The 26,952-nt window shown below is 42.3% G+C and overlaps 1 protein-coding gene across 1 annotated transcript; it reads left to right on the top strand.

Moving 5' to 3' along the window:
* Positions 1-478: 478 nt before the first annotated feature.
* On the top strand, positions 479-19,256 carry WIF1 (Wnt inhibitory factor 1; the record flags this gene model as incomplete). The annotated part of the gene is made up of 8 exons (XM_010164367.1): positions 479-587; positions 6,237-6,377; positions 9,108-9,203; positions 10,858-10,953; positions 11,485-11,580; positions 15,660-15,755; positions 16,138-16,233; positions 18,441-19,256. Coding segments are annotated over 8 exons (852 nt in total), but the record flags the coding sequence as incomplete, so codon positions are not given.
* Positions 19,257-26,952: the final 7,696 nt, after the last annotated feature.

The following is a 26,952-nucleotide window of genomic DNA, read 5'->3' on the forward strand; positions in this document are numbered from 1 at the left end:
ACTCCTAGAATAATCTTCTCCATAATTTTGCATCATGCATGTGAGTATGTCCTTTAAACTGCGCTTGTGGTGCAGGCAGATAATCCAGGCTCACCAGTCAGTTCTAGGAGTTTTCTGTCCAAAAAACAGCTTTAAGAATTGGCTTACTGTTCATACATTTTTTAAGGTCTGCTAGATAAAAGGTATGGGTGGTAAAAAGTGTCTTCTCTGTATAACATTTGTTCCCAGTATGCATGTCATTTTCCTTGCTGTTATGCTGCATCCTGATTACTGTATGACCACTTACAATCTCTGAAATGAAAGGAAATTACCTGAAAATTATGCTTAGGTAAAGAAGCACTCAAGGAAATAATAGAAACAAATCCAGTGAATGGCATAAGGAAAAGTGTGGTATTTTCTGATGTAGTTATATGCTAAACAGTTTGCTTCCATTAATGCAATTATAATACATAGCAATTTTTTATTTATTTTGTCATAGGCTGAGTACTTCTACGAGTTCCTGTCTTTGCGCTCTTTGGATAAAGGAATAATGTCAGATCCAACTATAAATATCCCTCTGCTTGGAACAGTTCCTCATAAAGCATCAGGTTTGTGCTGTTGATATTACAAATTGTGTTCCTCTAAAAAATATTCCACAGCCAGTAAAGTCTAAATGCCTTATTACAAATTGCAGTTCTGAAGGCTGTTGCTAAAGAAATGCTTTCCACGGTGCTTGACATTGAACAGTTTGTGAGTGCCTTGCCTGACTCCAGCAGCATATTTTGTCTGAGCCAAGTCACATGAAGCTTTTATGTGTAGATAAATCAGAAGAAATTTGTGCAAAATTGTTGCATAAAATTCATGTGCATGAATATTATTAGAATATTTTTACTCAAGCTGTACAACTTTAGGAAAATGAAATCTTTGATGACTGTAAGGAATAGTTATCAAATTATTGTTTCTCAGAGGTTGCAGTTTGTTGATGTTTTACTTCCAGTTGGGGTCAGTTGTTTTCACCAGACATTCAGCTCAAAGACACATGTTCTAGTTTAGCATATTATTATTATTATTATTATTATTATTAATAATATACCACTTTTCCCTTACTTGTGCATTCTCAGTCCTTCACTGGAGCTTATAGCTCCACAGCAGAAGCTGAGCCCAAGCCAACGTGAGTGCTCCAGGAGCACCGTGGTGCACAGTGAGCCAGGTGGGGTAAAACAGCTTTCCATGAGAGGTTATCGAATCCACTTTGCTCTGAAGTGGATGAGTAACAGTTTTTATGATCTGTTCCAGGGCTACTATGTGGTAGTCACTGGCAGAAAGGCAGAAATGTACACCTGGGGGACAGTAGTGTCTTAGTGATCATGGCTTCATGATCAGCCTTAGCCAACCTAAGACCATGTGGGAAAAATGGGAAAGAAGTGAGAAAAGGAAAGAGAGGATGGGGCTGCATGTGGATCCAAGTGTAGCACTGATCCATAGGTTTATATCTTGGACTGGTCTTTCTTTCTCTTCTCTTTTTTAAGCGTATAAATTCTGAACGATTGTGTTCAATACTTTCCATTTTCAGCTTGTAGTAAAATGACGTTAAAATAATGTTAGAGCACAGCTTTTTGCTGTGGGACCTGGAATTTAACATTAATGATTGGTCTCTCCATTCACTGTGGATTGAATGAGTGGTATTGAAAATGAATTTGGATTAAGAGTGCTATAATATTTGTGCCATAATTGCTGCAGTTTAATTGATTGCAAGCCTAATAAATTGGCAAGTAAAGACATTTCTTCAGGAAAATATATAATCTACAAGTGAAGGAAGGCAAGAGATGAGATCTCACCGTTCCAGCAGAAGGTCTGTTAACTGTCATGATAGGAGGTCTGATTAAAGCCAAAAAGGACTTACCCTGTTTGCAGCACTGGTACCTCAGTTCCAGGACTAATATGGGCATGTCCATGCTGTTCCCTTACATGGAGCATGTGTAGTGCACCACTGCATTTAGTATATAGGAGCTGTGCTTAAGTTCTGTTTGGCATTATAGTGAGTCCAGTGTTTAACAACGATTGATAGTCAGTACATGTACAGTATTTGAAGCATGTACACTATTTAACAGTGAGCTACTAGCATGATGATGGTTTTTTTATGCTGCCTGCTAGCTGGCCAAAGTTAACTAAGTAGCCTTAAATAAGTACATGGTATAAAAATAGTGAATGGTGGCTACTTTGTAGTTATTTCTAATTGCAGAACTATTCTCACAAATCTAGACTAGCATCTATTGCATTACCAAATAATTTTCCTACACATATGTATGTCAGAAAAAATTCAGTCACAAGCTTGTATTTAATAACAAATACCAAGAATAGTAAGTTATTTCTTGAAAAGGCATTTTAGCCCCAAAGATTTACAGATGATTAAGGAGGATTAAAAGAGGAGAGACAGCTATATTAGACATCAGTGTGGGAAACAAGAATGAGGATTAATGGTTAGATATCTTACTCAGAGGTAGTTGAACCCAGTGGTCTTGTCAAAATCAGTGGATTTTTTAAACTTTTTTGAGGATATTTGCATGTCACCAATAAAGCATAAGGATGGCTTTAGTGTTTTAAGGCCTGCCTGCCCTGCATCAACCTGTGGAAGAGCAAGGGAAGGGCAAGCACATGTGATACTTCCGTTTACCCTCACAGCTCTGACGAGCTTCAGCTCAGAGGATTTCCTGAGTCTTAAGTGATTTGTCTTTTCTATAACCCCACATGGGTTACAAATTTCTCTTTCCAGTACTTACCCAGCCTCTTCTTGAGTTCATAGAATCTTCTGGTATCTCCAATGGCTTTTCCAAGGAGTTCATTGCCTCCCATTGCATGAAGATCCCCCTCCTGTTGTTTCAAATCTGTCTGCAACAGCTTCATCTGATGGGCACTGGTCCTTGTACTGGTAAAATCAGCAGTCAGGCCATACTGATGGTCCTATCCATGCCAGTCATGATTTTGTAGATGTCTATTACATCCCTCCCTGGCTCTTTGCCAGGCTGAAGAGTCACAGCCTAATCAGTTGCTCCTCTGGGTGCAGCCTTGTCCTCTCAACTTTCTCTAGTCCAGGAGATCCTTAATGAGATGAAGTATCAAATTCTCCTCAAATTTAAGTTAGATTTAAATCACTTAGACTCTTCAGACTCATTTGAGAATCCCATCCCCGAATCCCAGGATTGCTACCTGGTTCAGCGCTCACAATACAGGTATTGTAGCACCTAGCCACGTGGTAAAATGTTAATATGTGGTGAGGGCTGGAGAAGATGCCTTTCAGTCAGAGATTAAAGAGCTAAGACTACTCAGTTTGTCCAAAAAAAGATGGCTGAGTGGAGTGTGGGTACCTGTCCAATGAGAAGAAGCTGGCTGCTCATTTCACAGGGGAAAGCCTGTGAAGATCCAGTGGTTCAAACTGAGGTCAGCAAATTCAAAACGAAGTCGGGCATTCTTGACAGTAGCAGTGATTAACTCCTTGAACACTACGCTGAGGATGGTCAAACCAGCTATTGGTCTGTGCCCAGAAGAAATGTAGTGCCCTGTGACTGAGGAGGAGCTGGTCCCCTAAGTGACCAGCCAGTGCAGTGCTGTGCCTGTGCCACTGGTGCAAGCTGAGGTGCCTGGGCTGCTGGCACAGCAGTGCCTCGTGGGGGTCACACAGTCCCCCCAGCCCACTGGTCAGTCTCAGAACACATCTTCTCCCTGTGTTGGTGTTGACACATTAAAACGTACATGCAGAGCAACCAACAGTGCTTAAACTCTCTCCATGATTGATGGGAGAAACCATTGCCTTCTCTGTGTGCAGCAGCAGCAGCTGTGCTCGCTCTGCCACACTGATAGAGAGGGACAGTGGGCTGCAGGGCTGTGCATGGACTCCCACTCCTCTCCAGACCCTGCATGCCCAAGTCTACTGGGATTGCTAATTCAGAGATGTTCCTGAAGCAAACCCACCCTGGAGACTGCAGGTGGCTTTTGCATGTTAGCCAAGCGGGTAAAACAATTGCTTGCAAACTTGAAGACCTGTGCAAATGCACAGGAGTTCATCTCAACCTGCCTCTACTGAAGACAATTTGGCGAACCTTGTCTTCCCGAACAGAAGGAAGAGGCATTAGCTCCCAGACAAAAGAGATTAGATCTGCATCCTCCACAGCCCAGGACAGCATTCTAATTGCCAACTAAAATTAAATTAGATTTAAATCACTAAGTTTCCTTGGGTTCCCTTTCAAATTAGTTAAATTTTCCTCACCTCAGCTACTGCCACATGCTCTGCAGCCCTGAGTACAAGTGCTCCAGAGGATGCAGAAGTATAAATATGCAAGAGAGACAATTCTGTGGCTGATGGGATGGGGACTAGCAGCCCTCAGCTGTGATTCCCTCTCCAGTGATGGGCAGGTGTAAAATGCATTCTGAATCCGATAAGCAGGGACCAGACCTGAGGTCTACCCTGCCGCAGCCCTGCTCAGCACTTCCATAGCCCTTGGGAGCTGATGGCCGTGGTTCTGGATGCAAAGGACTTTTGCTCTGTGCTTTGTTTTGACTGTAGTGCCGTTGCTGTGTGCTTAGTATTATTCAAACAAGCATAAAAAAGCAGGGATTCGGGCAGAGTTTAGAGTCTTTATTTCAGCTCTGAAGTACCACAGAGCTCAGCCAGGATCCAGGTGCTTATTGCTCACAGGATGGTCCTTTACTGCATTTTTGTGTGCCTGGGAGTTTGGACATATGGGAATTTAAAAATTCGGATGCTTCCAGGGTGGGGAGTGCTGGTTTCTGACCAGTCCCCTCAGACTTTAGCCCTAAGAGATGCATGCCTGGTCTTTGCCCTAGGCATTCAAACCCACAGCCAGATGTCTGGAGACATCAAGGGTTTGCTGCCAATTCTGTGAAGTCTAGATATGACCATAGTGCCATCATTAAATGTCTGCAATATCTTCCTCCCTGTAGCAATTTGCTCAGTGAAGTCACACACATCCTAATACAAGCACTGATTTCCTGCACTTGTGCTGCAAGTAGGTTACTACAGCTTAAGAAGTTCACTGCATTTAAACTGTCTTTAATCCACCGTAAGAGTTTCCTTCTTACCACATGGTTACATGCTTTTTGTAACAGTCTTTTAAAAGATTCGTGTAAAAGTTCTTCAATGAAATTGCTTTATAATGAAAACTGCAACAGACCTTTCAGTCTGTAGGATTTACCAGAAGCAGAATGTGTTTCAGCCGTAAATTATTCTGTATTATACCAAGGCAACAAATAAGAAAAATGGCTCAATTATGAATTGCAAAACTTTTATAACAAGCAATTTAAAACAAAACAAATGTAGAGCTATTAGTTCAATACTTGGTTCTGAAATCTCAGGCCAGATTTGGAAGTGAATAAACAATTTCTATTAGCTGGATCTAACTTATAAAGCAGCTAGGAAGAAGCCAATTTTGAAGAAAAGAGAAAAAATACTTTAATCTGAAGATTATTTAAGATCACTTGTGACAATCACAGAGGAGCATTCCATAGCTCTGAGGTATCAGGTTTGCTTCATCATTAAAATACTCCAGATTTACTGGCCTTAGTTATTTACTTAAATTCTTTGTAGTTGAAAAGTGTTTGAATACTTTTCCTGGAAAAGCAATTTCCAAATATTGCTACACTTAACAAGTTCTGTCAAGTAATGTGTCTCTGTCTTCTTTTAAAGTATTTGCACCTTGATCTTATTTATCAAGTGTACCATCTTGCCAGCACTCGATGGAGTAAGTTTTGATTAAATCAATATCTTATTTGAGTATTAATTGAAATATCCAAGCCAGTAAATCATATCTAAAGTAACTTTTTTTTCCCAAAATATGTAAGAAGTTTTTGCAGAAGTCGTACGAGAGCCTGCAAAATTTAGACTCGGAAGTGATCAACTCAGCTTAGAAAATTAAATGTAGGCTTCCAGTTTTGGTGTATCCTTAGATACACCTTAGATGAGTAATTGCTTTGTCTGAAAGTGAAAGTATGTTTGTATTAAGATTGCTGTCTGTGCTGTAGACTGTTGGGGTTATGTCAATAAATGAGCACAGGCTCATCTCCTGTTCTGCTGTGCTTCTGCTCCTATGATTAAGGTGATCTGTGTATCTCTATGTTGCAAGTTTTCATCAATGGCATTACTCTAAATATTATCAATATTTTTATTATTTCAATGTATGCTTTTATATGCATATAGATGTGTATGTTTGTAAATATAAATATTGTTATTTTTCTCCTTTAAGTTGTTCAGGTTGGATTTCCTTGCCTTGGAAAACAAGATGGGGTTGCTGCATTTGAAGTGAATGTGATTATAATGAACTCAGAAGGCAATATTATTCTCCAGACCCCTCAGAACGCCATCTTCTTTAAAACCTGTCAGCAAGGTAACACTAAAGAGAAGAGTGCCAGAATACTGTTAGACCAGGTCACCTAACTTTCTTATGTTGCATTCAGGATAAGGGCTAGAGAAGATAAATAAAGTGGTTCCACAGTGTGTAGCAATGGTGGTGAATGCCAGGCTGTTCTGTCTGTGGGTTTGCTGTTCATTTACTACCTGTTTACTAACCCCTTTCATACTGTCAACTCTGTCTCCCTTAGCTGAGTAGGATAAATTTCTCTTCCTGTTCACTGCTTATCACGTCCAGGATGTTGATAGAATGTATCATATGAGAAGCACCATTTAGCAAATGATTTGAGGTGCTTGGAGGAGAGTTAGTCCTCCAAGCTGAGGCTAACGTTTCCAGAAATGGCACCTAATTTGGAGAACTGAACTTCTGGAATCTGTAGTGGGGACGCTGAATTCAGTTAATACTGTTTGGTGCCTTAATTCAACAGTTCCTTAAATCTTAACTTGCACATCCAAACCGAATGCAAAAATCCTAAATCAGAAAATTTCTCAAAGGTTGGCTTTACCTTCTCTGGAGTTCAGATGGCAGCCTCTTGGTATTGGATGCTGGTGGAAGCTGGTCCTCAATACTTGCAGTCACCAAGCAATAAACATGCACAGGAAGCGCTGGTAGAAGGGCACCATGAAGTTATTGCAGTGTTTACTTGGAAAGGAGGGAACCTGTTTAATCAACTGATCTATGAATCATAAACACTATGTAATAAGACTTTCTGGATTAATTTGATACACTACAAACAACTATAATTATAACTTTAAACTGAGGCTGTGGAAATTGAAAAATGAGTATCTAAGATAAGGCAGTCATCCCATGTCATGTGCAATTGTATCAGATTAACCCATGACAGGGCTGATGTGCAGAGTGAGATTTTTATTCGTCTCCTAGTAAGTCTTCATTCCCAGTCCCATGCTTTCTTCTCTGTGCTCTTTTCTCTGAGATAATTTGCCATAGTGTGGCTTCAAAGAGCGAGCAGCAGGGGCAGGAGCTGTTTTTCTTTGAAACCTCACTCCACCTAAATAGCAAATCTGCTGGTCTCCTTTGAAGCCTTGCTGCTGCCAATTAGCCCAGGGAAAATGGAGGAGGGGGAAGAAGAAGTGGGCAGAGAAACAGGAAGGAAAATGGGGACTTAATGGAAGTAAAATCAATCAGATCTCAAGTACAAAGTTGTGTGTCTGATGTAAATGCAACACAAAACATTTGCTATCTTTTTATTTTCAGTTCAATTCAAAGATACTAAACTTAATAAACTTTAGAAATAGTGTTGGGGTAATCTAATAGGGAAAGTAGAGTTACAGGTCTGCATTGTGGAAAAAATGTGGCTTAAACAGAGAGGGCTCCAAACCCAGTTTAGTAGTAGCATCCATCCAAGTTATCATTTCTATGCTATTAGCTGTTTTTATTACTATTTCGATATGAGATGTAATATTTAACAGTTTATTAGTATTGCATCATATGGCCTCTCAGGAAAGTGAGGGGTGATTATAGTCCCGGTCCTTTGTTCATGGAGCCAGCTGAGAAAGGCAAGGACATTTCCCAGCTCTAGAGGTGAGCAGGAGGTGAGGAGGAATTTTCTCACCTCATCTATTCCAGCTCATACTCCCCTTCCTGCCCTCTATCCAGTGAGATGGACACCATAGTATTTTGGGACTGATGCTGAGAAGGATGAGAAAGTCCTTACTAGTTGGTGTTAGAGTAGGGGTGAATTTCCTTCCTCTGAAAGATGTCGTCCATGTCGAGGAGCTCCAGTTCCTCCTGCCGGGGCCCCAGTCACTGTTTCCAGTCATTCTTGGCCATCCAGAAAGGCCTCTGCCGGAGGAAGTGAGGGGAGCAAGGGAGCAATTTTGTGGGAGAGTAGAGGCTTTGTTGTGGCTAAGAGGTGGCCACACAAAAAATTATGTTTTCCTATTCTTCTGTTTGAAATGGTATGTATTTAAGCATGTGTTTTCTGTAATGTATAGCAGCTCTGCACTCGGGTACCAAGAGCAAAACATTTGCAGAAAGAGTGCTGGAGTACAGTGTTGGAACACAGTAACACCAAAAAGCCTTTACCACTGCTACTGCTGCTGAGAACAGCTTTACTTTCAAAGCACCACTTTTTGCTTCATGTTATCTACAGCTTTAGTAGAAGGGCATTTTAAAATTGCACCTTTCCTCCTCTCTCTTTCCTGTTTGTTTGGCAGTCATACACAATATCCAGCCAGCTGACTGGTACATCATATTTTCTTTCCTTTTGTTTAGTCTCAGAGTTACCCTTTGTATCCACTGAATAGAGAGCTATTACATGAGTGCAGCAGAATACTGCTTGTAGTTATAGCAACAGTCATTTCCTCTGACTCTAATCAGCTATTAGATAAATTTTCAAAAACAGAAGTTTATTTGTGTATGAGTCTATCTAACAGATATGTCACCTTACTCAAATATTAGAAAAAGGGAGAACCGTTCAAAATTTTTAAGGCTAGGATTATGTTTTCCTCTATATTAACAGGAGTTATATTTTAAAGAATCTCTGTGGGCTGCTAAAATGTCTCAGGCAACCTGACCCTCCTGAATTTATAGACATCCTGCTACTCCTTGCCACTTTAAACACTTGTCTGTCTGTTTGCAAATATTTTTACTGTTGTGTCAAAGGTATATATTGATCCTAATGAGAGCTGGCTGACAGCTGAAGTATATAATCTCTAATTAAGATTAATTTTATATTTTATGAAGCGGAGTGTCCAGGAGGATGCAGAAATGGAGGGTTTTGCAACGAAAGACATGTCTGTGAATGTCCAGATGGGTTTTATGGACCTCACTGTGAGAAAGGTAATTTCAAAAGAATCTTCTCAAGTGTCTTCTTTACCATTATCTCAACAAAACCGTAGCTACTGCACTGTAGCCTCTCCTAAAAATAAGAATGGCCTATTCTGAAGTTTCACATATTTTGAGTCCACACATGTAAGATAATTACTGTCATCATCCATGGTCTAATGGAAACATTAGTTGCTTACAAGAAAGAAGTGTTGTCTCTAAGAGACTGCTTTTAACAAAAACTAACACAATAGTTAAGTGATCCTTAATCACAGGGAATCTATCTGGCAGAAAGATTAAATAAAATTCTTCTGCTAATGAGGACTATCTGGAAAACAAAGCACAGGACTTTTGTTGTTCTGCATTTGTTTATTTGGAGATCATATCTAATTTGGAGGCAGGCTGACAACAAAGATGGGAACATGAGGGAAGGCTTCTTTCCATTAGTAACAGATAGCTACAAACAACATTTCCAGGAGTGAAATTGAGCAACTTGGTGAGGAAACTAGTTCTCCTTCCTTCATCTCCCCGAGTGGCAGACCCCCGCCCAGGGTGACTTGAGATGGAGCAAACCATCCCCATGGGCATCCTATTCCAATGCCATCCTTCACTGACCCCCCAGACACTCTGGCTACATCCAAAATATTAAGTACAAAGGATCAGGGACTGTTCTCTGGCTTGGAGGCAAACTTGCATGGTGCAGTTTGCATTCATATCTTTAATAACTCTCTTACCCTCCAAACTCCCTTCTGGGAGGAGCCTGTGGCTGCTGCTTGCCCTGGGGCTGTGCCTGGGAGGATTTGTTGGTCAGCCAGGGTGAAATCCATGCCAGAGCAGCACCAATTTCACAAGATAGATGATACTATGCCCCGACTTGGCCCCGTGCCCGGGTGCTGCTTAACTCACTAGTGCTTAACTCACTGGTATGGATGCAGCCTTGCTGCATGTACCAATTGTGGGCAACCACGAAATAAAGCATTGCTCCCTGACATGCCTCCCTGGAAGAGCCTTGTGGAGTGTCCACAACTGCAGAGAAGTCTTGAGAGAGCACAATGGCTCTGGAGAAAGTTCAGGGGGAACGTGCAGGACAGTTTGGCAACCAAACCAGGCCATGCGGCAGGCTTCCCTAGCCTAAATTAGGTATCTGTGCTTATGCTCAGGTATGCAGAGGGAGAAGGAAGGGTTCATTGTAAAGCCTGCCTGGGAACGCCACTGAATTACTGATACCACCTCTGAGCACAGTCCCTAAAAAGACAGTCCTGTCCTCAGAGCAGAGGCATCAGTTGCAGCACCGAAGTCATGTTATAGAGAGGTCTAGGGGGAAGGAAGGTCCCTTCCAGCACAATACATTCTATGATTCTATGACACTCAAATACCCAGAGGCAGTTTGCTGTCTCCACTTTAAACTATACAAGAAGCAATTTCTGCTCACATATGGCACCAGATTTGAACTTAATTTAGTCTTCCTTTTTTTAGTAACACTGAGTACAAATTGCCAGGTATAAACCAGAGATGTAATTGATTTAACCCACTTACAAAGACACTTTGCAAAGGTGACTTGTTACATGCAGCAGAAGGAAAAATAGCTTAAGGAGACAATATGCTGTGTATTCGAAGAGCCCATTGCTATCATACCAGCAATGTTTTTTCTGTTCTTCCTGCTCCTCAGCGCTCTGTGCTCCACGTTGCATGAATGGTGGGCTCTGCATTACACCCGGCCTCTGCATCTGCCCCCCGGGGTTCTATGGCATCAACTGTGACAAAGGTAACTGCTGTCTAAACCTCCCCAGGCTCCGTATCTGCCATCCTCTCTTTATTCCCCTCTCTAGGAGTGGATTTTGGAAAGTTAGACAATTGCTGAAATAAGTGAGTTTTAAAGATGCCATTTTGTGCTTCTTCAAATAGGTGATTTAGTACAACCTGGGAACAGCTGGAAGTGCTTTCACAGCTGGATGTGCAGGCATCCATATAGACTAACTCAGTGCAGGGTAATTTAGATAATCTTTGAAAGCTCTGGGATCTACCACAAAATTCCCTTACATTTCTGGCCTAGGAAAAAGAATGGTCACAATTTGAACTCTAGTTTCCTAGAGTAAAATTAGTTTTACTAATTAGTGCATTAATTTGCTGTATCTGGACTTTGTCGGTCTTCCTTTGTAAACCAGATTAAAAGATGTAAATGCAACTTTTTTAAACCTACTCAATGTTTATTTGTGATGACAGCAGAAAACATTAAGGCCAAGTCATACCGAGTTCATATTAGTGACTTAATGCATACCTCTTTTATTTGTTTCAGCAAATTGTACAACAAACTGTTTCAATGGAGGAACGTGTTTTTACCTGGGAAAATGCATTTGCCCTTCAGGCTATGAAGGAGACCAATGTGAAATTAGTGAGTAGCATCTCAGTGTGCTTGCTTTCACTTACAATCAACTTCTAGTGTCGGTGTCTGAATGATGACATGCAACCTGCCTCTGCTGGGCTCACAGCAAGGGTCTCACATGGCAGGTTGGGGCCCTCAGAGAGTCAGGGGCCACATGCCTCCAAATTAATTTCTTACTGATAAGTTTGACTCGTTGCTAGACCATCTTATCCCCTACCTTGTTTTGTTTTTGCTAGTAGCTGGGCTTGGGAACAACCCTCAGGCTGTAAGTATGCAAGCAATACTGTGGCAGACAGATGTGCTGCTGTGCCAAGCCCGTATGGAGCAGCTATTTTCAAAAGTTACAGCAATTCACACTTGGACAGAGCAGATTAGATTTGAGCCTACACCTCTGAAAAGGCTACTCTAAGCTGGGAATTCAAGGGTTTGGGGTAAAGGGAGGACTGAACCATAAGAGCTGAGAGCCTTCACTTAACGTATTAAGTTGCATTCACATGGCAACTGAAAATCCATGTCACAAACATCAAAAGACTTGCTATTTTCAGAAGTTTAGCATCAAAGCAATTCAAAATATTTTAGCTTATGGTTGATCTTAGTGTGCTATGTAAAGCTGGGAGTGGAGATACAACCAGGCTGGAACAGACCTGGGAGGTCAGCTGTCAAGTATTTGATCTCACTAAAAGAAGAGTTTTCTCACAGCTCTGTTAAATTGGATTAATTCTGTAGTTCCCCACATTTGAATAGAGTATGAACATTTCAGTTTTGAGAATGTACACCCATGTCATTCTTTCTGGGCTTAAAGCCTCTAACAGGATGCTGTGCGAGGAGCTTCCCCTGCTGTAAATCGTCTCACTGGCGTTCCCCAGGGCCTTCACAGGAGCACAGAGAGCAGCATTTAGTCTGGGATATGTTAGAGTTGATTTCTTAATATACATCAGTAGGGACAGGCTCTTCTCACAGTTATGAAATTTGTATCATCAAATACTTTGGAAACACCTGGAAATAAACTCTAATGCCAATATGGGTTAAAAAGTGAATTACTGTGCAAAGGAAGAACCCAGATACTGTAGACCTAAATTTTGCACAGTATTTACATGTAGATAAACAGTAGATGTATGTAAATGTTTCACCATATCTCTATGCATTACAAGGTATTTTACAACTCCTATTTACCTAATTGAAACTTGAGCCAAACAGAAGCAGTATAACTTTATTGTTATTAAATTAATAAAGATTGCCCGTTGGATATAAATTCAGATCCGATGTCAGCAAGAACAACAGTGTGAGTTTCTACTGAATTTACCTTTGCTTACATCAAATTCAAATTTGACACTGACAGAACGTCATTTTTTTTCTCAAATCCCCAAGAAGTCAGCTTTATTGATATTTCTCAGATGATGAATAAGGTTTAGTTCAAAGTTTGAGAAGCATGTATTTTAGGTCAGTGGTAGTTTTTTGAGGACAATTCTTAGCACTGATATTACAGCACATATAATTAAGAGTACTTCACTTAATTAGTCTGTCCCAGGGACTCTTGAGCTCTTTGTTTTTTACTGCTACTTGGGATAGGTACAACTGACTTTGACTTCTTGCAAAGGCTTACCTGTTTAACTCATATTAAATGAATTAAAATACAGGCAGTAAACTAGCTTCTGTAGAAAGGAAAGAAAAAAAAATCAGGATCTGAGTATGCTAAGAGCTATGCTGGGATCATATTGATGAGAGCAAGGAAAGCTATGCACTTGCCTTGGCTTTTGTAAAGCTGGTATGGCAATTGTTAGATCGTGATTGATGGCTGCTGCCACCTCTGGGCACTGCACCAGTGCCGGCACAACAGTTGAAGACTGCATGAAATGCTAGAGGAGGCTTAGGAACACCAGAGGAGAAACACAACTCATTCTCTTTTCTTAGATCCAGGGCCAGCTACATTCAGTCATGGGGGGTCTTGAAATAACAAGAGGAGAAAACCTTTCAACAGGCAAAAAGCCATCTTCAGAAAACTGCAAAGTTCTTTTTTGTTTTGGTTTGGTTTTTTAAATGTTGTTTAAAGATTTTGAGTGCTTGTCTAATAGTTGAATCACTCTCTAAGACTCCTGGGAAATGTACCGGACCCAGTCTACAATACTAACAAGCATTCACAGTCTTCCAAATTTTTTGTAGCTATAGTTATGCTTTGTCTTTAATTAGTGTTTCAGTTTGAGTCCTAAGAGTTTTATTTTGTTTTGGATTCCTCCTCCATTTGTCACCAACTGTTTTGTTGCTTTTTCCATTTCTCAGTTAATAACAGAAAGTTATTACTCTTTCCTTCATTCTGTGAAAATATCTTAGTCCAACTTAATTGAGCTGTGCTCAGCCAAATACTTGCCTAATACAACTCTGTGGAAGTTGGTATCACACCCCTTGACCCATCTTCTTCAGATTTACTTTAAGAACTAACAAAATTCTTGGATCTCCTTTGGGTCATTAATTACTTGGGATCCAAATGCTTGCAAATTAGAATATCTAAAAGTTCCCTCTCCAGCAGCTCCTGTGGGGAAATTGTCCTTTTGCAGAAACTCTCCTTAGCACAGTTTGTTCCATCGGCTGGTTATGAAGCTTGTTTCAGGGCTGTTAAAATAATTATGCACATTAGGAACAAATGTTTCTTTTATATTAACAATACGCACATGCGTTGCAGAAGTCTGCTGGGATTGAGAGCTGAGCAGGCACTACCTGGCGTATGGAGCTCCCAAGGGGACAGGCTGTGATCATGAGATGAGTGCTTTTGCTGAGGTTTTTAGCACAGCAAGCCAGTGTAGATGGTTAAACTATCATGCTCAGGTCCCAGCTAATATCATTAAAAAAAATAAAAAAATAAAAGGAAGCAGTTTGTTGCACAAGGTTCCAGTTTTTGTTTGCTCACAGACTCAGGTAAATATTAGTGCCAAATCTAGGAAGGACTTTTTTTCCTCTTTTCTGAAGAATCTAGAAAATGTTGTGGGATTAGAAAAGATGAATAAAGTTATTGAATGACAGTGAGAAAACCTGCACTGGTACCTATGGCCACAGAGGAGGCAAAAGACTGAGGGTGTAGTTCCTGATGGCCCCAGGGACATGGCAGCGAGCCTCCCTGGGCCTGAGAGTGACCTAGCTCGTGGGCGCTGTGCTCACCCTTCCTAGGGATGAGTGAAAATTTAATTAGTTCAATAATGCAGACAAATTGAGGCAAGAGATTGACAGTCTGGTGATGGGAGACTTGACACTAAGTTTGAGGAAGGCCCTTGGTGTGAGTCAGGCCCAGCAGGAACTTGAGTATGGACCTTCTCCATCAACGTGGACCTCCTCCCTCCCAGGTGAGTCAGGGCCAAGCAAACCTTCCCACAACAGCTCCAACAGAGACCCAGCCTCCTTCTCAGGCAAAGTGTGAGCGTGAGGGGACGTAATTTATGGACCAAAAGCCTTGAAAAATGCCTGCCAGTTCTAGTTACTGTTATGCTCTGTTCTTTGCAAAAAGGGAGGAAGGGCATGGTTTTTTAATGTGCCTTTAGTTTCAGAGCTGTGGTGTGGAACAGTTTTCGTTGTACTGTCCACAGTGCCATGGTGCTCCACAGCCACAAGCTGACAGGCCCAGACAGTCTGTTCATTGTCCCCAGGAAGCAGCTGGACCTCTCAGTTCCTGAGCTTCCTAGTGCTCAACATCTCTCTCGGATGCCACCAGATTTTCTTCTGCTTGTGGCCCCTGGGTATGGATCCCACTCTTTGCAAAGACAAAGTCTGGACAGTGCTGCCTCCCCCACAAAGGGTGGGGAGAGCAGGAGGCAATACTGACCAGTGGCACGGAGAACTCTGGGGAGTCCAAGTGGCACAGGTCTGGACAAAAGCTGCATGGACACATGGGCTTTGGCTGTCCCTAATTATTGACATCATTTCAGAGTGGAAGGCAGCATATAAATTGGAAGCACAAACTTGCAGCAGAGTCTTCCTGATGGACCCACGCTCCTATACCAGCATCTGATGAGTTTTCTGGGTATGGGGCAGGCATTTCAGACACTTGTCTCCAGTAGGTGCAGGGGACTAAAGACCATTGTGTTTGTGCTTCTGATTTCTAGGTAAATGCTATCAGCCCTGTCGCAATGGAGGCAAATGTACCGGTAAGAATAAATGCAAGTGTGCCAAAGGCTACCAAGGAGACCTGTGTTCAAAGCGTAAGTACCAAAGCCACTCTATCAGTCCTTGTTGTAGGAGCATCAAGCTGGCTGCACAGTGTCTTAAAAAAAAGCTTCATAAAACATGAATACATTGCAATGTTAAAATCCAACAGGAACATTTTGTGAGGGACGCTGGGGGCTACCCTCCTCTCCTGTTGGTTCTGGTGTACACTCAGCCCCGTTGTTCCATCTGCTTCTCTCTGCCAGAGACTGAGCCAGATCTTGCAGGGAAATCAGGAGGTGAAATGTTTTGGGGCTCAGCATATACTTTGCATGACCACAGGGTCACAGATTTACTGTGCAAGGCCCAGCCCCAGGACCACCCCTGTCTCTGGATGAAATGTCAAGAGGTCAGGCATATGCACTCCCTTTCTTACAGCTGTCTGTGAACCTGGCTGTGGCCCGTATGGCACCTGCACTGAGCCCAACAAATGCCAGTGCAAAGAAGGCTGGCATGGAAGGCACTGCAATAAACGTAAGTGAGAAACCAACCCTGAGAGTCCCTGTCTGGGGTCTTACACATCTGATGCTAGACAGAAATGACTGCTTCAAGAGCCTTTCCAGCATCATTAATGATACTGCGCTCTCTTTTTCCTAATCTTTGATTCAAACAATAAAACATATTTTTCAATACTACTTAAAAACCCCTTGAAATCAGTTAAAAGTGTTTTATGAAGATCACCCTTCTTAGAAATTCCAGAATCTAGATGGCCTCATGTGTCTTCCACCTGTGGTGTGGAAGGGATCTAAAGTCCTTCACCACTCTTCAGTAATGTTAGTTGGCTTTAAAGTGTTGAGTAGGCATTTTTAGAAATAAAACTTATCAGCTTTTAGAGATGATTAAAACTTAGGAAAATTAAATGTCCTTTAGAAAATCTGGGGAAAACTTGAAGAGTTATACAGGATCTGTGCTTACCAACTTCAGAGTTTTCTCCTTCTCTTCCCACCCATGCTCCACAAACTACAAAATATATGGTCCCAAACCAAAGTTAAAGTCCTCAAAATGAATTTCTGTTGTGCTTTTTGGTCCATTTGACACATACTGAAGAAAGTGATCATTTCACCGGGCTTAAAATAGCACTATAAAATTATTTGAAATATAATTGGATATATCCAGTAAGAACTTCAGATTTCAATTCACATTTCATGTGCAACAGTGCTGTAACAGCAGATCTTCATGAGACATTCTGTACATCCTCCCATGAGGTATTAATGTTTATCACTGTTAGCTAACAATTCACATTTAGTGTTTTTAAGTGTCAATAATAAAAAAGTTGAAAAAATTTGCCACTCTAAAACCTACCAATTAGCCATAAGAAATGTGAACCTTACATTGCAGCATGAACTGAGTGTTCATTTTTATTAAATGCTGTTGATGGCTGTGATTTGTATCACATTAAGATGTATTAGAATAAATGTAGTTTTTTAACTAAAAAATTAGTATTGTCTAACTAAAATGGGTTTTGCTGGGAAAATTAGCTTTGGAGAGTCCACTTTTCTGCTGTTAGTTAGTGGACCTGTGTTTACATATTCATATCATTCTCTGAAGGAAAATAACATGAATATAAGTTACAGTTAGAAGAAAGGTACATGGAAATGAACCAGTATGAACCAATAGTCCTAAGTTCACTATAAACTTTTTCTTCCTGTCATATTCTTTTTACAAAGAACTTGGATAGCAAGTGAAAAAAAATAAATCCTAGTGTGAGTGAGCATCCCCAAAGAAGGAATCACCTGTACAGCAAAACCAAAACTCATACTGCCTTGTTGAGTCAATAGTCACACACTGTTGTCAGCTCCAGGGTTTTCCAGCCCTTACTTGGAGTTTGGCACTGCAGAACTCTCTCTGTATTCAGTGAAGAAACTGAGAATAGGCCAGTTGGGTAAAATTCACCCCCATTTTAAATGTCCATATAGGGCTTAAATTGCACATACAAGTGCATGCATGGCAGTTCACTCTTTTCAACTAAAACCAATCATCTCCTCATCTTGAGAGGAGATTTTTAATTAATTTGAGAGACTTGCTTCATACTCCATCAAATGAATAGCTCCTCAGTAAAGGTGTTCTCTTAAAAAGAAGTGGTTAAAAAATTGAACGGGGGACTCAGTTTTTCAAAGTCATTTCCATGAGATTTAAGTAATGAGATGGGTACATGAAGCTATAATTAATTACCACATAATACTTTGAATTCCATTTTTAGTGTTCAGTTTAATTTTCCACAACAGAGCAGCTCTGCTAAGCCTACTTTTTTTCTCTCCCTAGATGTTTATTGTTGCTGCTGTTCTTTCTCTTTGCATTCAGCTGTAAACCAAAGCCAAGCTCAGGTAGCTGGTGCAGATTCTTCCCGGGGGATGCTTACGCCCTTCATTAGAGTCTGTCACTGGCAGATCAGTGTGACTCTCACCCACCTGCGTGGACTGTGAACCCAGGGCTGAGTGACATCCTGGGCACGCTGATGGTCCCCAGGGCTCCCTAGCAGGGTGAGAGCATCCTGCTGTGATTCAGCCCATCTGGCAGCACCTCCTCAGTCCCGGGGGCACAGAGAGGGGCAAGCGCTTGCATAAGGTGTAGCAAAATCCTTTTGTTCAAATGGGGGGGGACTGTTTCCATTTGAGATATTAGCAGTGGATCACAAGCCCGCTTCTGTGGTTTCTTTTCTCTTAAACTGGATAATTTTCCAGGGTATGGAGCCAGTGGTCTGAGCGCCCTGAGGCCAGCAGGCAGCAAGCACAGGCAGCACACGCCTTCCCCAAAAAAGGCCGAGGAGAGGCATGTTCCACCCGAATCCAATTATATCTGGTGAACTCCAACATCTGAAACAGTTTGTGTTACACAAAGTTCATAGCCTTCATTAACCTCTCATGCATTGAATGTTAAAATGCTGTTCATTACAGTTAAGATTACCGGCGGGAATTTTATTAGCTTCATTATAAACCACTGAGCTGATATTTACTATTCCTTTTAAGTTTTATGAATACTTCTATGGCATGATTATATAGGCTTCTTCTTTCAGTGCTTTGGATGGTGTTTTGTACTTCATTTATATTTAAACTTCTTTTTTTGATTATATAACAAATATTTTCAAAAAAATTAAGTAACAGTGTTCAAGCAGAAAATCTTGTCGATGCTAACGGGAATCATTTCTATGACTACAGTTTTAATTTGCCTAAGACAAAAGAAAGGTGCCTTTTACATTTTTGCTATTGTGTATTTAGACTTTTACCTAAGAAAAATAAATAAGATACCTAATTTAAAAACTGAATAACTGAATGTTATTTTTTGGCCTTACAGTTTTGCAAAGCACTATGTATTAAAAATACACTGCAGTGGTGCCATTTAAGCAACATAATACACTGTAAACAGAGTAGAACTTTGGTATACACTTTCTGCATTGGCTTGAAGCAATATAATATATTGTAAAGAAAACAGCTCTTATGTAATAAACTTTTTATACTGACAATTATGTATAAAATAAAGATGCTGCTTTAGTTTTTCAGGTACTGCTCTTTGTGGCCTGCTCAGGTCTCATCAGCACTGGGCTGGGGTGATGCCTTCTCTAGAGCATCCTCATAAAACAGTGGCAGAGTTGTATTAGTTTCCCTGTCTCTGCTTTTAGCCCCACAGCTCTTAAAACTATTTCAGAAGAGCAACTTCTTGTGCCTTTGCAAAGAAGGGGATAGCACCAAAGAGCAGGTCTTTCTCTCCCCATATTTGTCCTCTACCACATCTTCCTTCCCCCCTGCACTGCCAGCTGGCCCTGCCAAGCTGGTGCACCCTGTTTGTGGCATCTCCAGTACCTGGGATCTTCTCCTCAGAGCCCCTGTCCAAGCAGGCCATAGTCCAGCCCTGGCGACATTTCCTGTTCAAGGGTGATGCTCCCGCATCATCTTGTGTTCAGACTGTAGAAGGTTTGGGTGCTGCCTTTTGCAACAGTCAAGGACCACGCAGTTTGTTATGTGCTGTGGCTGGGAAGAAATTAAAATGGTTTCTGTCTGCACTGTAGAACAATATCCACTTCAACAAATGATTTCTGACCCTTGCTATACTGCAGTTCTGGGAATCTTACTATCTGGGAGATAAATAACAAAATTTAAAAAAATAACACATAATTTGGGCCATAAAATTAATGAGTGAGAGGTTTTGAATTACAAAGGGAAAAGTCTAGTTTATTAACCTGACCTTGCTGGTCGTATTCAGTCAATGGACGTGTAGGCCAAGTAAAAAGACTTGCCTCGGCCAGAGAGAGGGGGGCAGGTCTCTAAGGATCTGGTTTTATGTTGTCTGTCATGCAGTGGGACTGTAGATGCTGCCCAGCAAGCCTGATCTGACAGGAGACCGACCCCCCATCGCCACACACGGCTGCAGCCCTCCGGGTCTGGTGCAGGGAGAAAGGCAGCTGGAGAAGGAGGGGCAGGGCCAGGCCAGCCCCCCATTACACCCGGGGTGATAATGAGGAACAGCCTGAACAAGGCGGTTTGGCCTCTTGCCCGATATCCTGCCCTGGGATGGCAGTAAAACAGCTCAGGTTTGCTGCAGAAGGAGCTTTCTTAGCGTGGATGTGTGTAACAGCTATGGCTGCTGTACTCCAAAATGGTGGTCCCCCAGCCCTCAGACTCACGCTTCCCATGGGACCCGCAGCACCTCCCCGACCTCCTAGGACACTGTGGGGATGCTGGGGCACAGGGCTCTCGGGTGGCAACGCAGGACAGGATACAACCTGCCACCAGCTTGCCTCTGTGCACACTGCATTGCTGTGCCACAGGGGATTTTGAAGAGCAAATCTCCATCCCCATAGTAGACCTCATACCCTTACTGATGTCCTGTGGGTCTGTCCCCCACACCAAGGCTGTTGTTGACTGTGGTGAGATCAGCTTTCCTTTAAAAAGCTTTCCTTTTCTCTTCACCAGGGTCAGCAAAGAGGGCAATGGGGCAGGAAAGGAGCTCAGCCTCTGCCCTGTTCGTGTGCTCCCAAAAGCACTCTCTTCAAGTCAAAAGAGAATGTAAAATGGATCTTGAGGCACAGGAGAAGACACTTGGCTGATGAAAACCCAGGGGAGGTGTTGGGCATGGAAACATTTTTTTAGGTTTTCCTTCAAAGCGATGAAAGCAGGAGATTAATATTAAGCTGAGGTTAAATGTATAAGTGCTCTGTATCTCCAGGGATGCCTCAGGATCTGTTTATAAACACAGATGTCACGTTTACTAGCTTTTTGCTCTTTCTGTAACAAAGATCGGCTGAAGCCATTGGTCGCATGCCACAGTAAAAAGCACATAAATTTCTTACTTAAAATTCCTCAGATATTTTGGCTGAACTTTTTCCACTCTTGTCAGTTCCTTAGAAAGTGTTTCCTTAAAAATAAGTGTATTCTTTTACATGGAGTAGTTTATTTTGCTACTTGCTCCAAAGACACTAAATGCTTCTGCTTGTTTTCTGGGTTTCACCAATGACTTTGGGAAAGGTCATTAATCATGAGTAGAATACAGTCAGAAAGGTTATGAAAGGAAAAAATATTCCTCAAAGTGTGGACTGTGACACAACTCTTTTTCTTAAATAATGTCAACTTTTCTACACGCAAATTTTCCATCACTTTGCCTTTAATGCCAGCGTGAGCACAAGGTTTCATGTGTAGAGGCAGTCCCCCATGTCAGAGAAGTTTTAAGTCAAAGTCTGTGATATCTGACAATACTGAAAGAAGACATTAATTCATCAGAAAAAGTCCAGTAGAAACTTGGAAGCAATTTTGCCATTAAAAAATAAACCACAGAATTTATCACATCTCAGTGGACAGGGCGAATGTATGGGGAAAGTGTGTGTATGTGCCATAGATTAAAATCAGTTAAAGAAAAATAAAAAGTCAAAATACCAATCTAATACTATAGGTCAGACAGAAGCTAACTTTTTAACAACATTTGGAAAGTTTGCAGTTCCAAGGGAGAGATGCCAGATGTTGTACTTGTGAGCAGCAGCTATGAGATGATCAAAACTTGTAAGAGAGAATAAAACATTAAATCACTAGAACTCTATCCCAGAAATCCTAGTTCAAGCAACTAAAAAAAAATTACAGCTTTATAAAGTGCTTCTAATAGTGCTTGATAGTTTGGATATCTAATATTAGCATCCTGCTGAGTCCAGGTGTGTGCAACAGTTCAAACGACAAACACATAAGGCACAGAAAGAAAACAGAGACAGAAGCCCTGAGGGCAAACTGCCTTCTTTGCACTGCTGCCATTAGCGAACAGGTGCACAAGGGGGTTTTGGGTAATCTAAAGTTTGGGGCAGTATCCCGCTTGATCTAAATGTGTCACTTAATGCCTCATCACTTGACTCTTTGGGAGCTGGAGAGAATTTGGGCCTTTTCTCCTTTGTGCTACGCATGAATCAGCAGCACAATGTCACCACTGCATGCAAAGCAAGCTGTGCGGCTGTGCTGGGGTGCAGGGAGCCGGCACCGCTGTGCACACCGGATGATGCTCACAGGGTGTCTCTGACCCGGCAGCAGCACTGGCTGCCAGGACCCGGCATGCTTTCCCTGTGTGGTGTCAGTGCATGGTCCAGTTCTTCCAGCTTCATCTGCTTTTCAAGGAATATTAAGGTAAAAAAAGGATAAAGAAAAAAATCAAAGCTGTTCCAAATGAGTTGCTGCCTGTAAGATTCAAAAGCCAGGCTCAAAGCCATGGCCACAGTTAACGCTGTTAGTTCAAACACTGCAGCTCTGTTCCTGCTGGACAGATTTGTTAGCTTTCTCTCCCTCTCACTTCTCTACTTATCCTGGTCTATTGAGTTTGACCACTATGGAAAACATTCCTACTTGCAGATACTAAGGGGAGATCTGGCAGCAGCAGAGCGGGAGCTGTCTGAAATGGCCTGAAGTTACGCCAGGATTTCTCTGGTGCCTGCCCTGCCCATGGCACTGCGTCGGGGTGTGTCGAGGCATCTCTCAGAGCCACAGCTTCACAGCAGCTCTGGGTCTTGCAGTCATTTCAGCTCAGGTCTAAAGAAACCACATCAGCCAGAAGTGCTCTCATCCATAACTGGGATTAAATCCTACTAAATCCCACAGGTCTGGTGGTGTGAATATGACTTGATGTTCGGTGTGGCAACCAGGTGCTATGATTAGCCAGGCCATACCCAAACCGTCAGTCATGATTAGACCAGTGACATCCTCTCCAGCTCTGAACTGTGCCAGGAAGATTTCTTCACATAATGAACAATGCTTTAAATGAAAAAGCATCTAGTTAAAAAAAAAAAACCTCAAGTGAAATGAGTCCCAGTTGTTGCTGATTATTTTTCCTTTCAGCTTTCTGAGGGGGTGGCTGCTGAGCTAGAGGTCAGTAACTCGTGCATGGCTCCCAGCACCCAGCTCTGGCTAGAGCACAGCTAATTGCACACTCCTTGGTACCTGGCTGGAGGTAGCTGCCCAGCCCGGCTGTGCAAGTTCACCAGTGCTCAGAAATGATGCAAAGCTGAACTGAGCACAGAACAAATGGGTTAGGAGAATGTCAGGGTTTGGAAAATGCATGCATGCAGATCTGAACGGATTTATTGCTTACCTCTTTGGCTGTCTGAAGTTCGCAACATTCAGACGATATTAATTTAAATGAACCATCACAATTTAAAGTTAGAAAAAAACCCCACTCTATATTTTTGGCTTAGAACAACATATTCTACTATTTCTGTAACTATACACTAGTTACAGAAACTGCATTTTAATCTCTTTCCATACGGCCCATCAGAGGACAGGAACAGCCTTGCTGCACAAGTCTTTCCATGGAAATGTGAATTTTTCAGAGTTTAGCACACATACCCTGTCTGGCCAAGCCACAGCTCATAAGCAGTTCAGATGCTTATGAGAGACACGCTTACAAGTCCTTTCTAACACTTTCTTTCCTGGTGTGTGCTTGCAGGATCTTATGGCTGGGGAGGGAGGAGAGGCCAGTCTGTGCTTTGAGCACATACTTTGCAAGAGGGGACCTCTTTCCTCCCACCAGATACAGAGGGATAAGCTCATGCCAGGCACACTTGGTGACCGGCTGCTTCTGGGCATATGTGCCCCAAAATAACAGAGAAGCTGTGAAACATGGTGCTGACTTCAGTATCTGGCCTTGGTGGTGCTACCTAGGGACAGCCTGGGCAGAGGAGGAGGTGACGCTGCCTGCAGCCAGCAGCGAATGGGACCTTGCAGTACTCAAAAAGAGAAACACCTCTTTAAAAGCTTGCTTTTCTTTAGAACCATTTAAATATTTGTCAGAGTGTCTAAGTCAAAAGCTTAAATGTCCCAGGAGAAGGAAAAAGGTCTGTACTCAAGCAGTGCTTCTAAAACATGTTTCAGGTATTTGAAGTCCAAGTAGATTTTATTGGGTGAATGAGGTGTCGGCTTGAACTTGCAGTGGCAGTGCTCACACTGCCTGTTGGCTCAACACGCTCCACCGTGCCTGAAAAGCAGAACATGAAACCAGTGCGTCATGCAAATAGCAGCTCCAGTGAGTACACCACCTCACAAACCCACTCAGCACAATGATGGGGTTTCAGATACCTTCCCTCTAGGTCCCTGCTTATGCAGCTCCTGCTGCATAATGGACATAACAAAGGAGTAGCACACTGACCACTTGTACTGAAAAGCTAAACAGTTGCAAAATTGATCTGCAGGTCAGTGTTTCTTGTACCACTGGGTTTTGCAAAGAGCATGTCTGAGTTGAGTCACACTCCCGTCTTTGCTTCCTCCTGCTCTGCCCAACATGGCATCATATCAGCCTGTGCTTCCAGAAGCAAACCCTGCAGCAACGCAGCACAGTCCTTGAGTGAGTGTTTCCTAATACACCCCTTCCGTTGCATCTGAAATATTAAAGACACAGATCAAGAGCTGCTGCACCCAGGCATCACTTTTCTCCAGGCTTTTTCTAGCCATGTCCACTCCACATGTACAGAACATTCAATTTTGGAATGGCACCTTTGGCTTGCAAGAAAGGTACTTCTACCAGTGTTTAATCATCCTGCCCATCCTGTGCCCTGGGTTACAACTGTACACACATTTATGCATATCATCGTTTCTATTATGTGTAAAACCTTACACTGAAAGAACATAATTTGCATTGTAAAGTCAAAGACTCAGGGCAGCCAGAGCCATCTGGCTCTGTAAACCCTGTGCAGCACTCCCCAGCAGGCAGGTATACGCCCCAGTGGTGGCCCTACTATATGAGGACCCCTGTGTAACGTGCTGAGACACATCCCTTAATCAGCTCATTCCTGATACACATCCCTTAACCAGCTCGTTCCGTTGTGCTGCTTCCTGCCTGCCCAGCAACCCCAGCAAGCCTCACATGTAGGCAAGGACCAGTGAGACTCCATTAGTTCTCCAGTAGGCAGTATTTGGAAAGGCCACCCCACACTCTTTATACCTCACACATCATGTTTCAGCATCTTCTGTGTTATCCATCACACCTAGCTTGCAGGAGCTTTGCCCAAACGGACCCTGCCATGATGCTGGCATGGCATTTTCCCCAGTCCTCATACTACTGATTACCAGACTTTGTTGGACAAACTTGGCTACTATATGAACTCCTTATGTGCTGGACTCTGTCTTGCTTCAAATTAGGCTAACCCATCTGAAAATCAGAGTGCTCAATTAAGGTCCTGGCTATTTTGAGCATGCACAATTCCACCCTTCAACAAGAGGCTGGTCGCTGTGGGTAGCACTTCTCCCCTGGTCTATCTGGAGAATGACTGCCCCACCTATGCATCTCCCAGACGATGTCACTATTAAAAAAGTTAAGTGAATGTTCAGCACAATTAAAGTAATTTTTTTAAACCACTTGATTATGTAAAGGAGTAAAGATTTCTCTTCTTTTACAGTTATAGCCACAATAAAGAGGGTATTTTCTGAAGCAGAGACTGTGTATTGTCTGTACTGCTTCACTCTATTTATCACATATAAGACAGTCATTCAGTAGCGATGGTTCCACCTCCAAGGCTTATTAAAAGGAATCAACTGTGTTTGAGATGCAGCTGAAATGCTGACATAGTTTGACACTTTCTCCCATCCCAAAAATTACCAGAGCTCCTGGGTGTTTCATATGTCACAAGTTATAATGATTCACTGAACAATGGGGTGTGAGGGTTTTCCAGGGAGAGGTGGGTTTGTTTGTTGGTTTGGTTGTTTTTTTTTTCATTTCTGTGTACTTTTGAGATCAGTGGGAGTAGGAATTCCTCAAGCCCAGAGGAGCCCTGCCAGCTGGTGTTGGGGTAAGGGCCCAGGTGAAGTGGATGCACTGACCCTCTGGAAGTAAATGCATCTTTGTTGCCACAAAAGAGCTGAAACTAGGATCACCATAAGCCCTGTGAGTCTCTGTAACTGCCCCTGAAACTCTTTACAATGTGTGATTTGGTAATACAGAATCACAGAATGGTTTGGGTTGGAAAGGACCTTTAAAGATCATCTAGTCCAAGTCCCCAGGCATTGGCAGGGACATCTTTCACTAGACCAGGCTGCTCAAAGCCCGGTAAAAACTGACCTTGGTCACTTCCAGTGATGAGGCATCCACAACTTCTCTGGGCAACCTGTTCTAGTGTCTCACCACCTCATTGTAACAAATTTCTTTTTTATGTCCGGTCTAAACCTACCCTCTTTCGGTTTGAAACCATTGCCCCTTGTCTTGTCACTACATGCCTTGGTAAAAAGTTTCTCTCCGTCTTTCTTACAAGCCCCTTTTATACATTGAAAAGCTGCAATAAGGTCTCCTTGGAGCTTTCTCTTCTCCAGGATGACCCCAGCTCTCCCAGCTTCTCATCAAATATTTGATTTAGATTTTTCCCCTCTTTTTTTTTTTTTTACTCCCTTATCTGGATTGAGTTAAACCCCATTAACTTCAAATAAACAAACGAACAAAAAAGTCAAGGAGACCTCAAGTAAGTTCAAAATCTGCAAGAATTGCATTTGTTCAGAATTCCCCACTTCTGGCCTATTTGGAGGAGCCATGCAAAACTGCAGTGGCACCGTGTTCAACTCTGCAATCGTCCCTGGCTGCACAATAGTACTACAAAGTTTTTGAACACCTTGTGGACCACCCACAAGCAAGAGGAGCAGCAGAATGCCTCGGATGTGACGTTTCCTTGGGGATGTAGAGGACAATAAGAAAACAGTTTGTTGGTGAGTATTTTGACTGAAATGGGTTTTGATCACTCAGACGAGTCTGTTC

Source organism: Antrostomus carolinensis, unplaced genomic scaffold, assembly GCF_000700745.2.
Source record: "Antrostomus carolinensis isolate BGI_N321 unplaced genomic scaffold, ASM70074v2 scaffold533, whole genome shotgun sequence".
Lineage (NCBI taxonomy): Eukaryota > Metazoa > Chordata > Aves > Caprimulgiformes > Caprimulgidae > Antrostomus > Antrostomus carolinensis.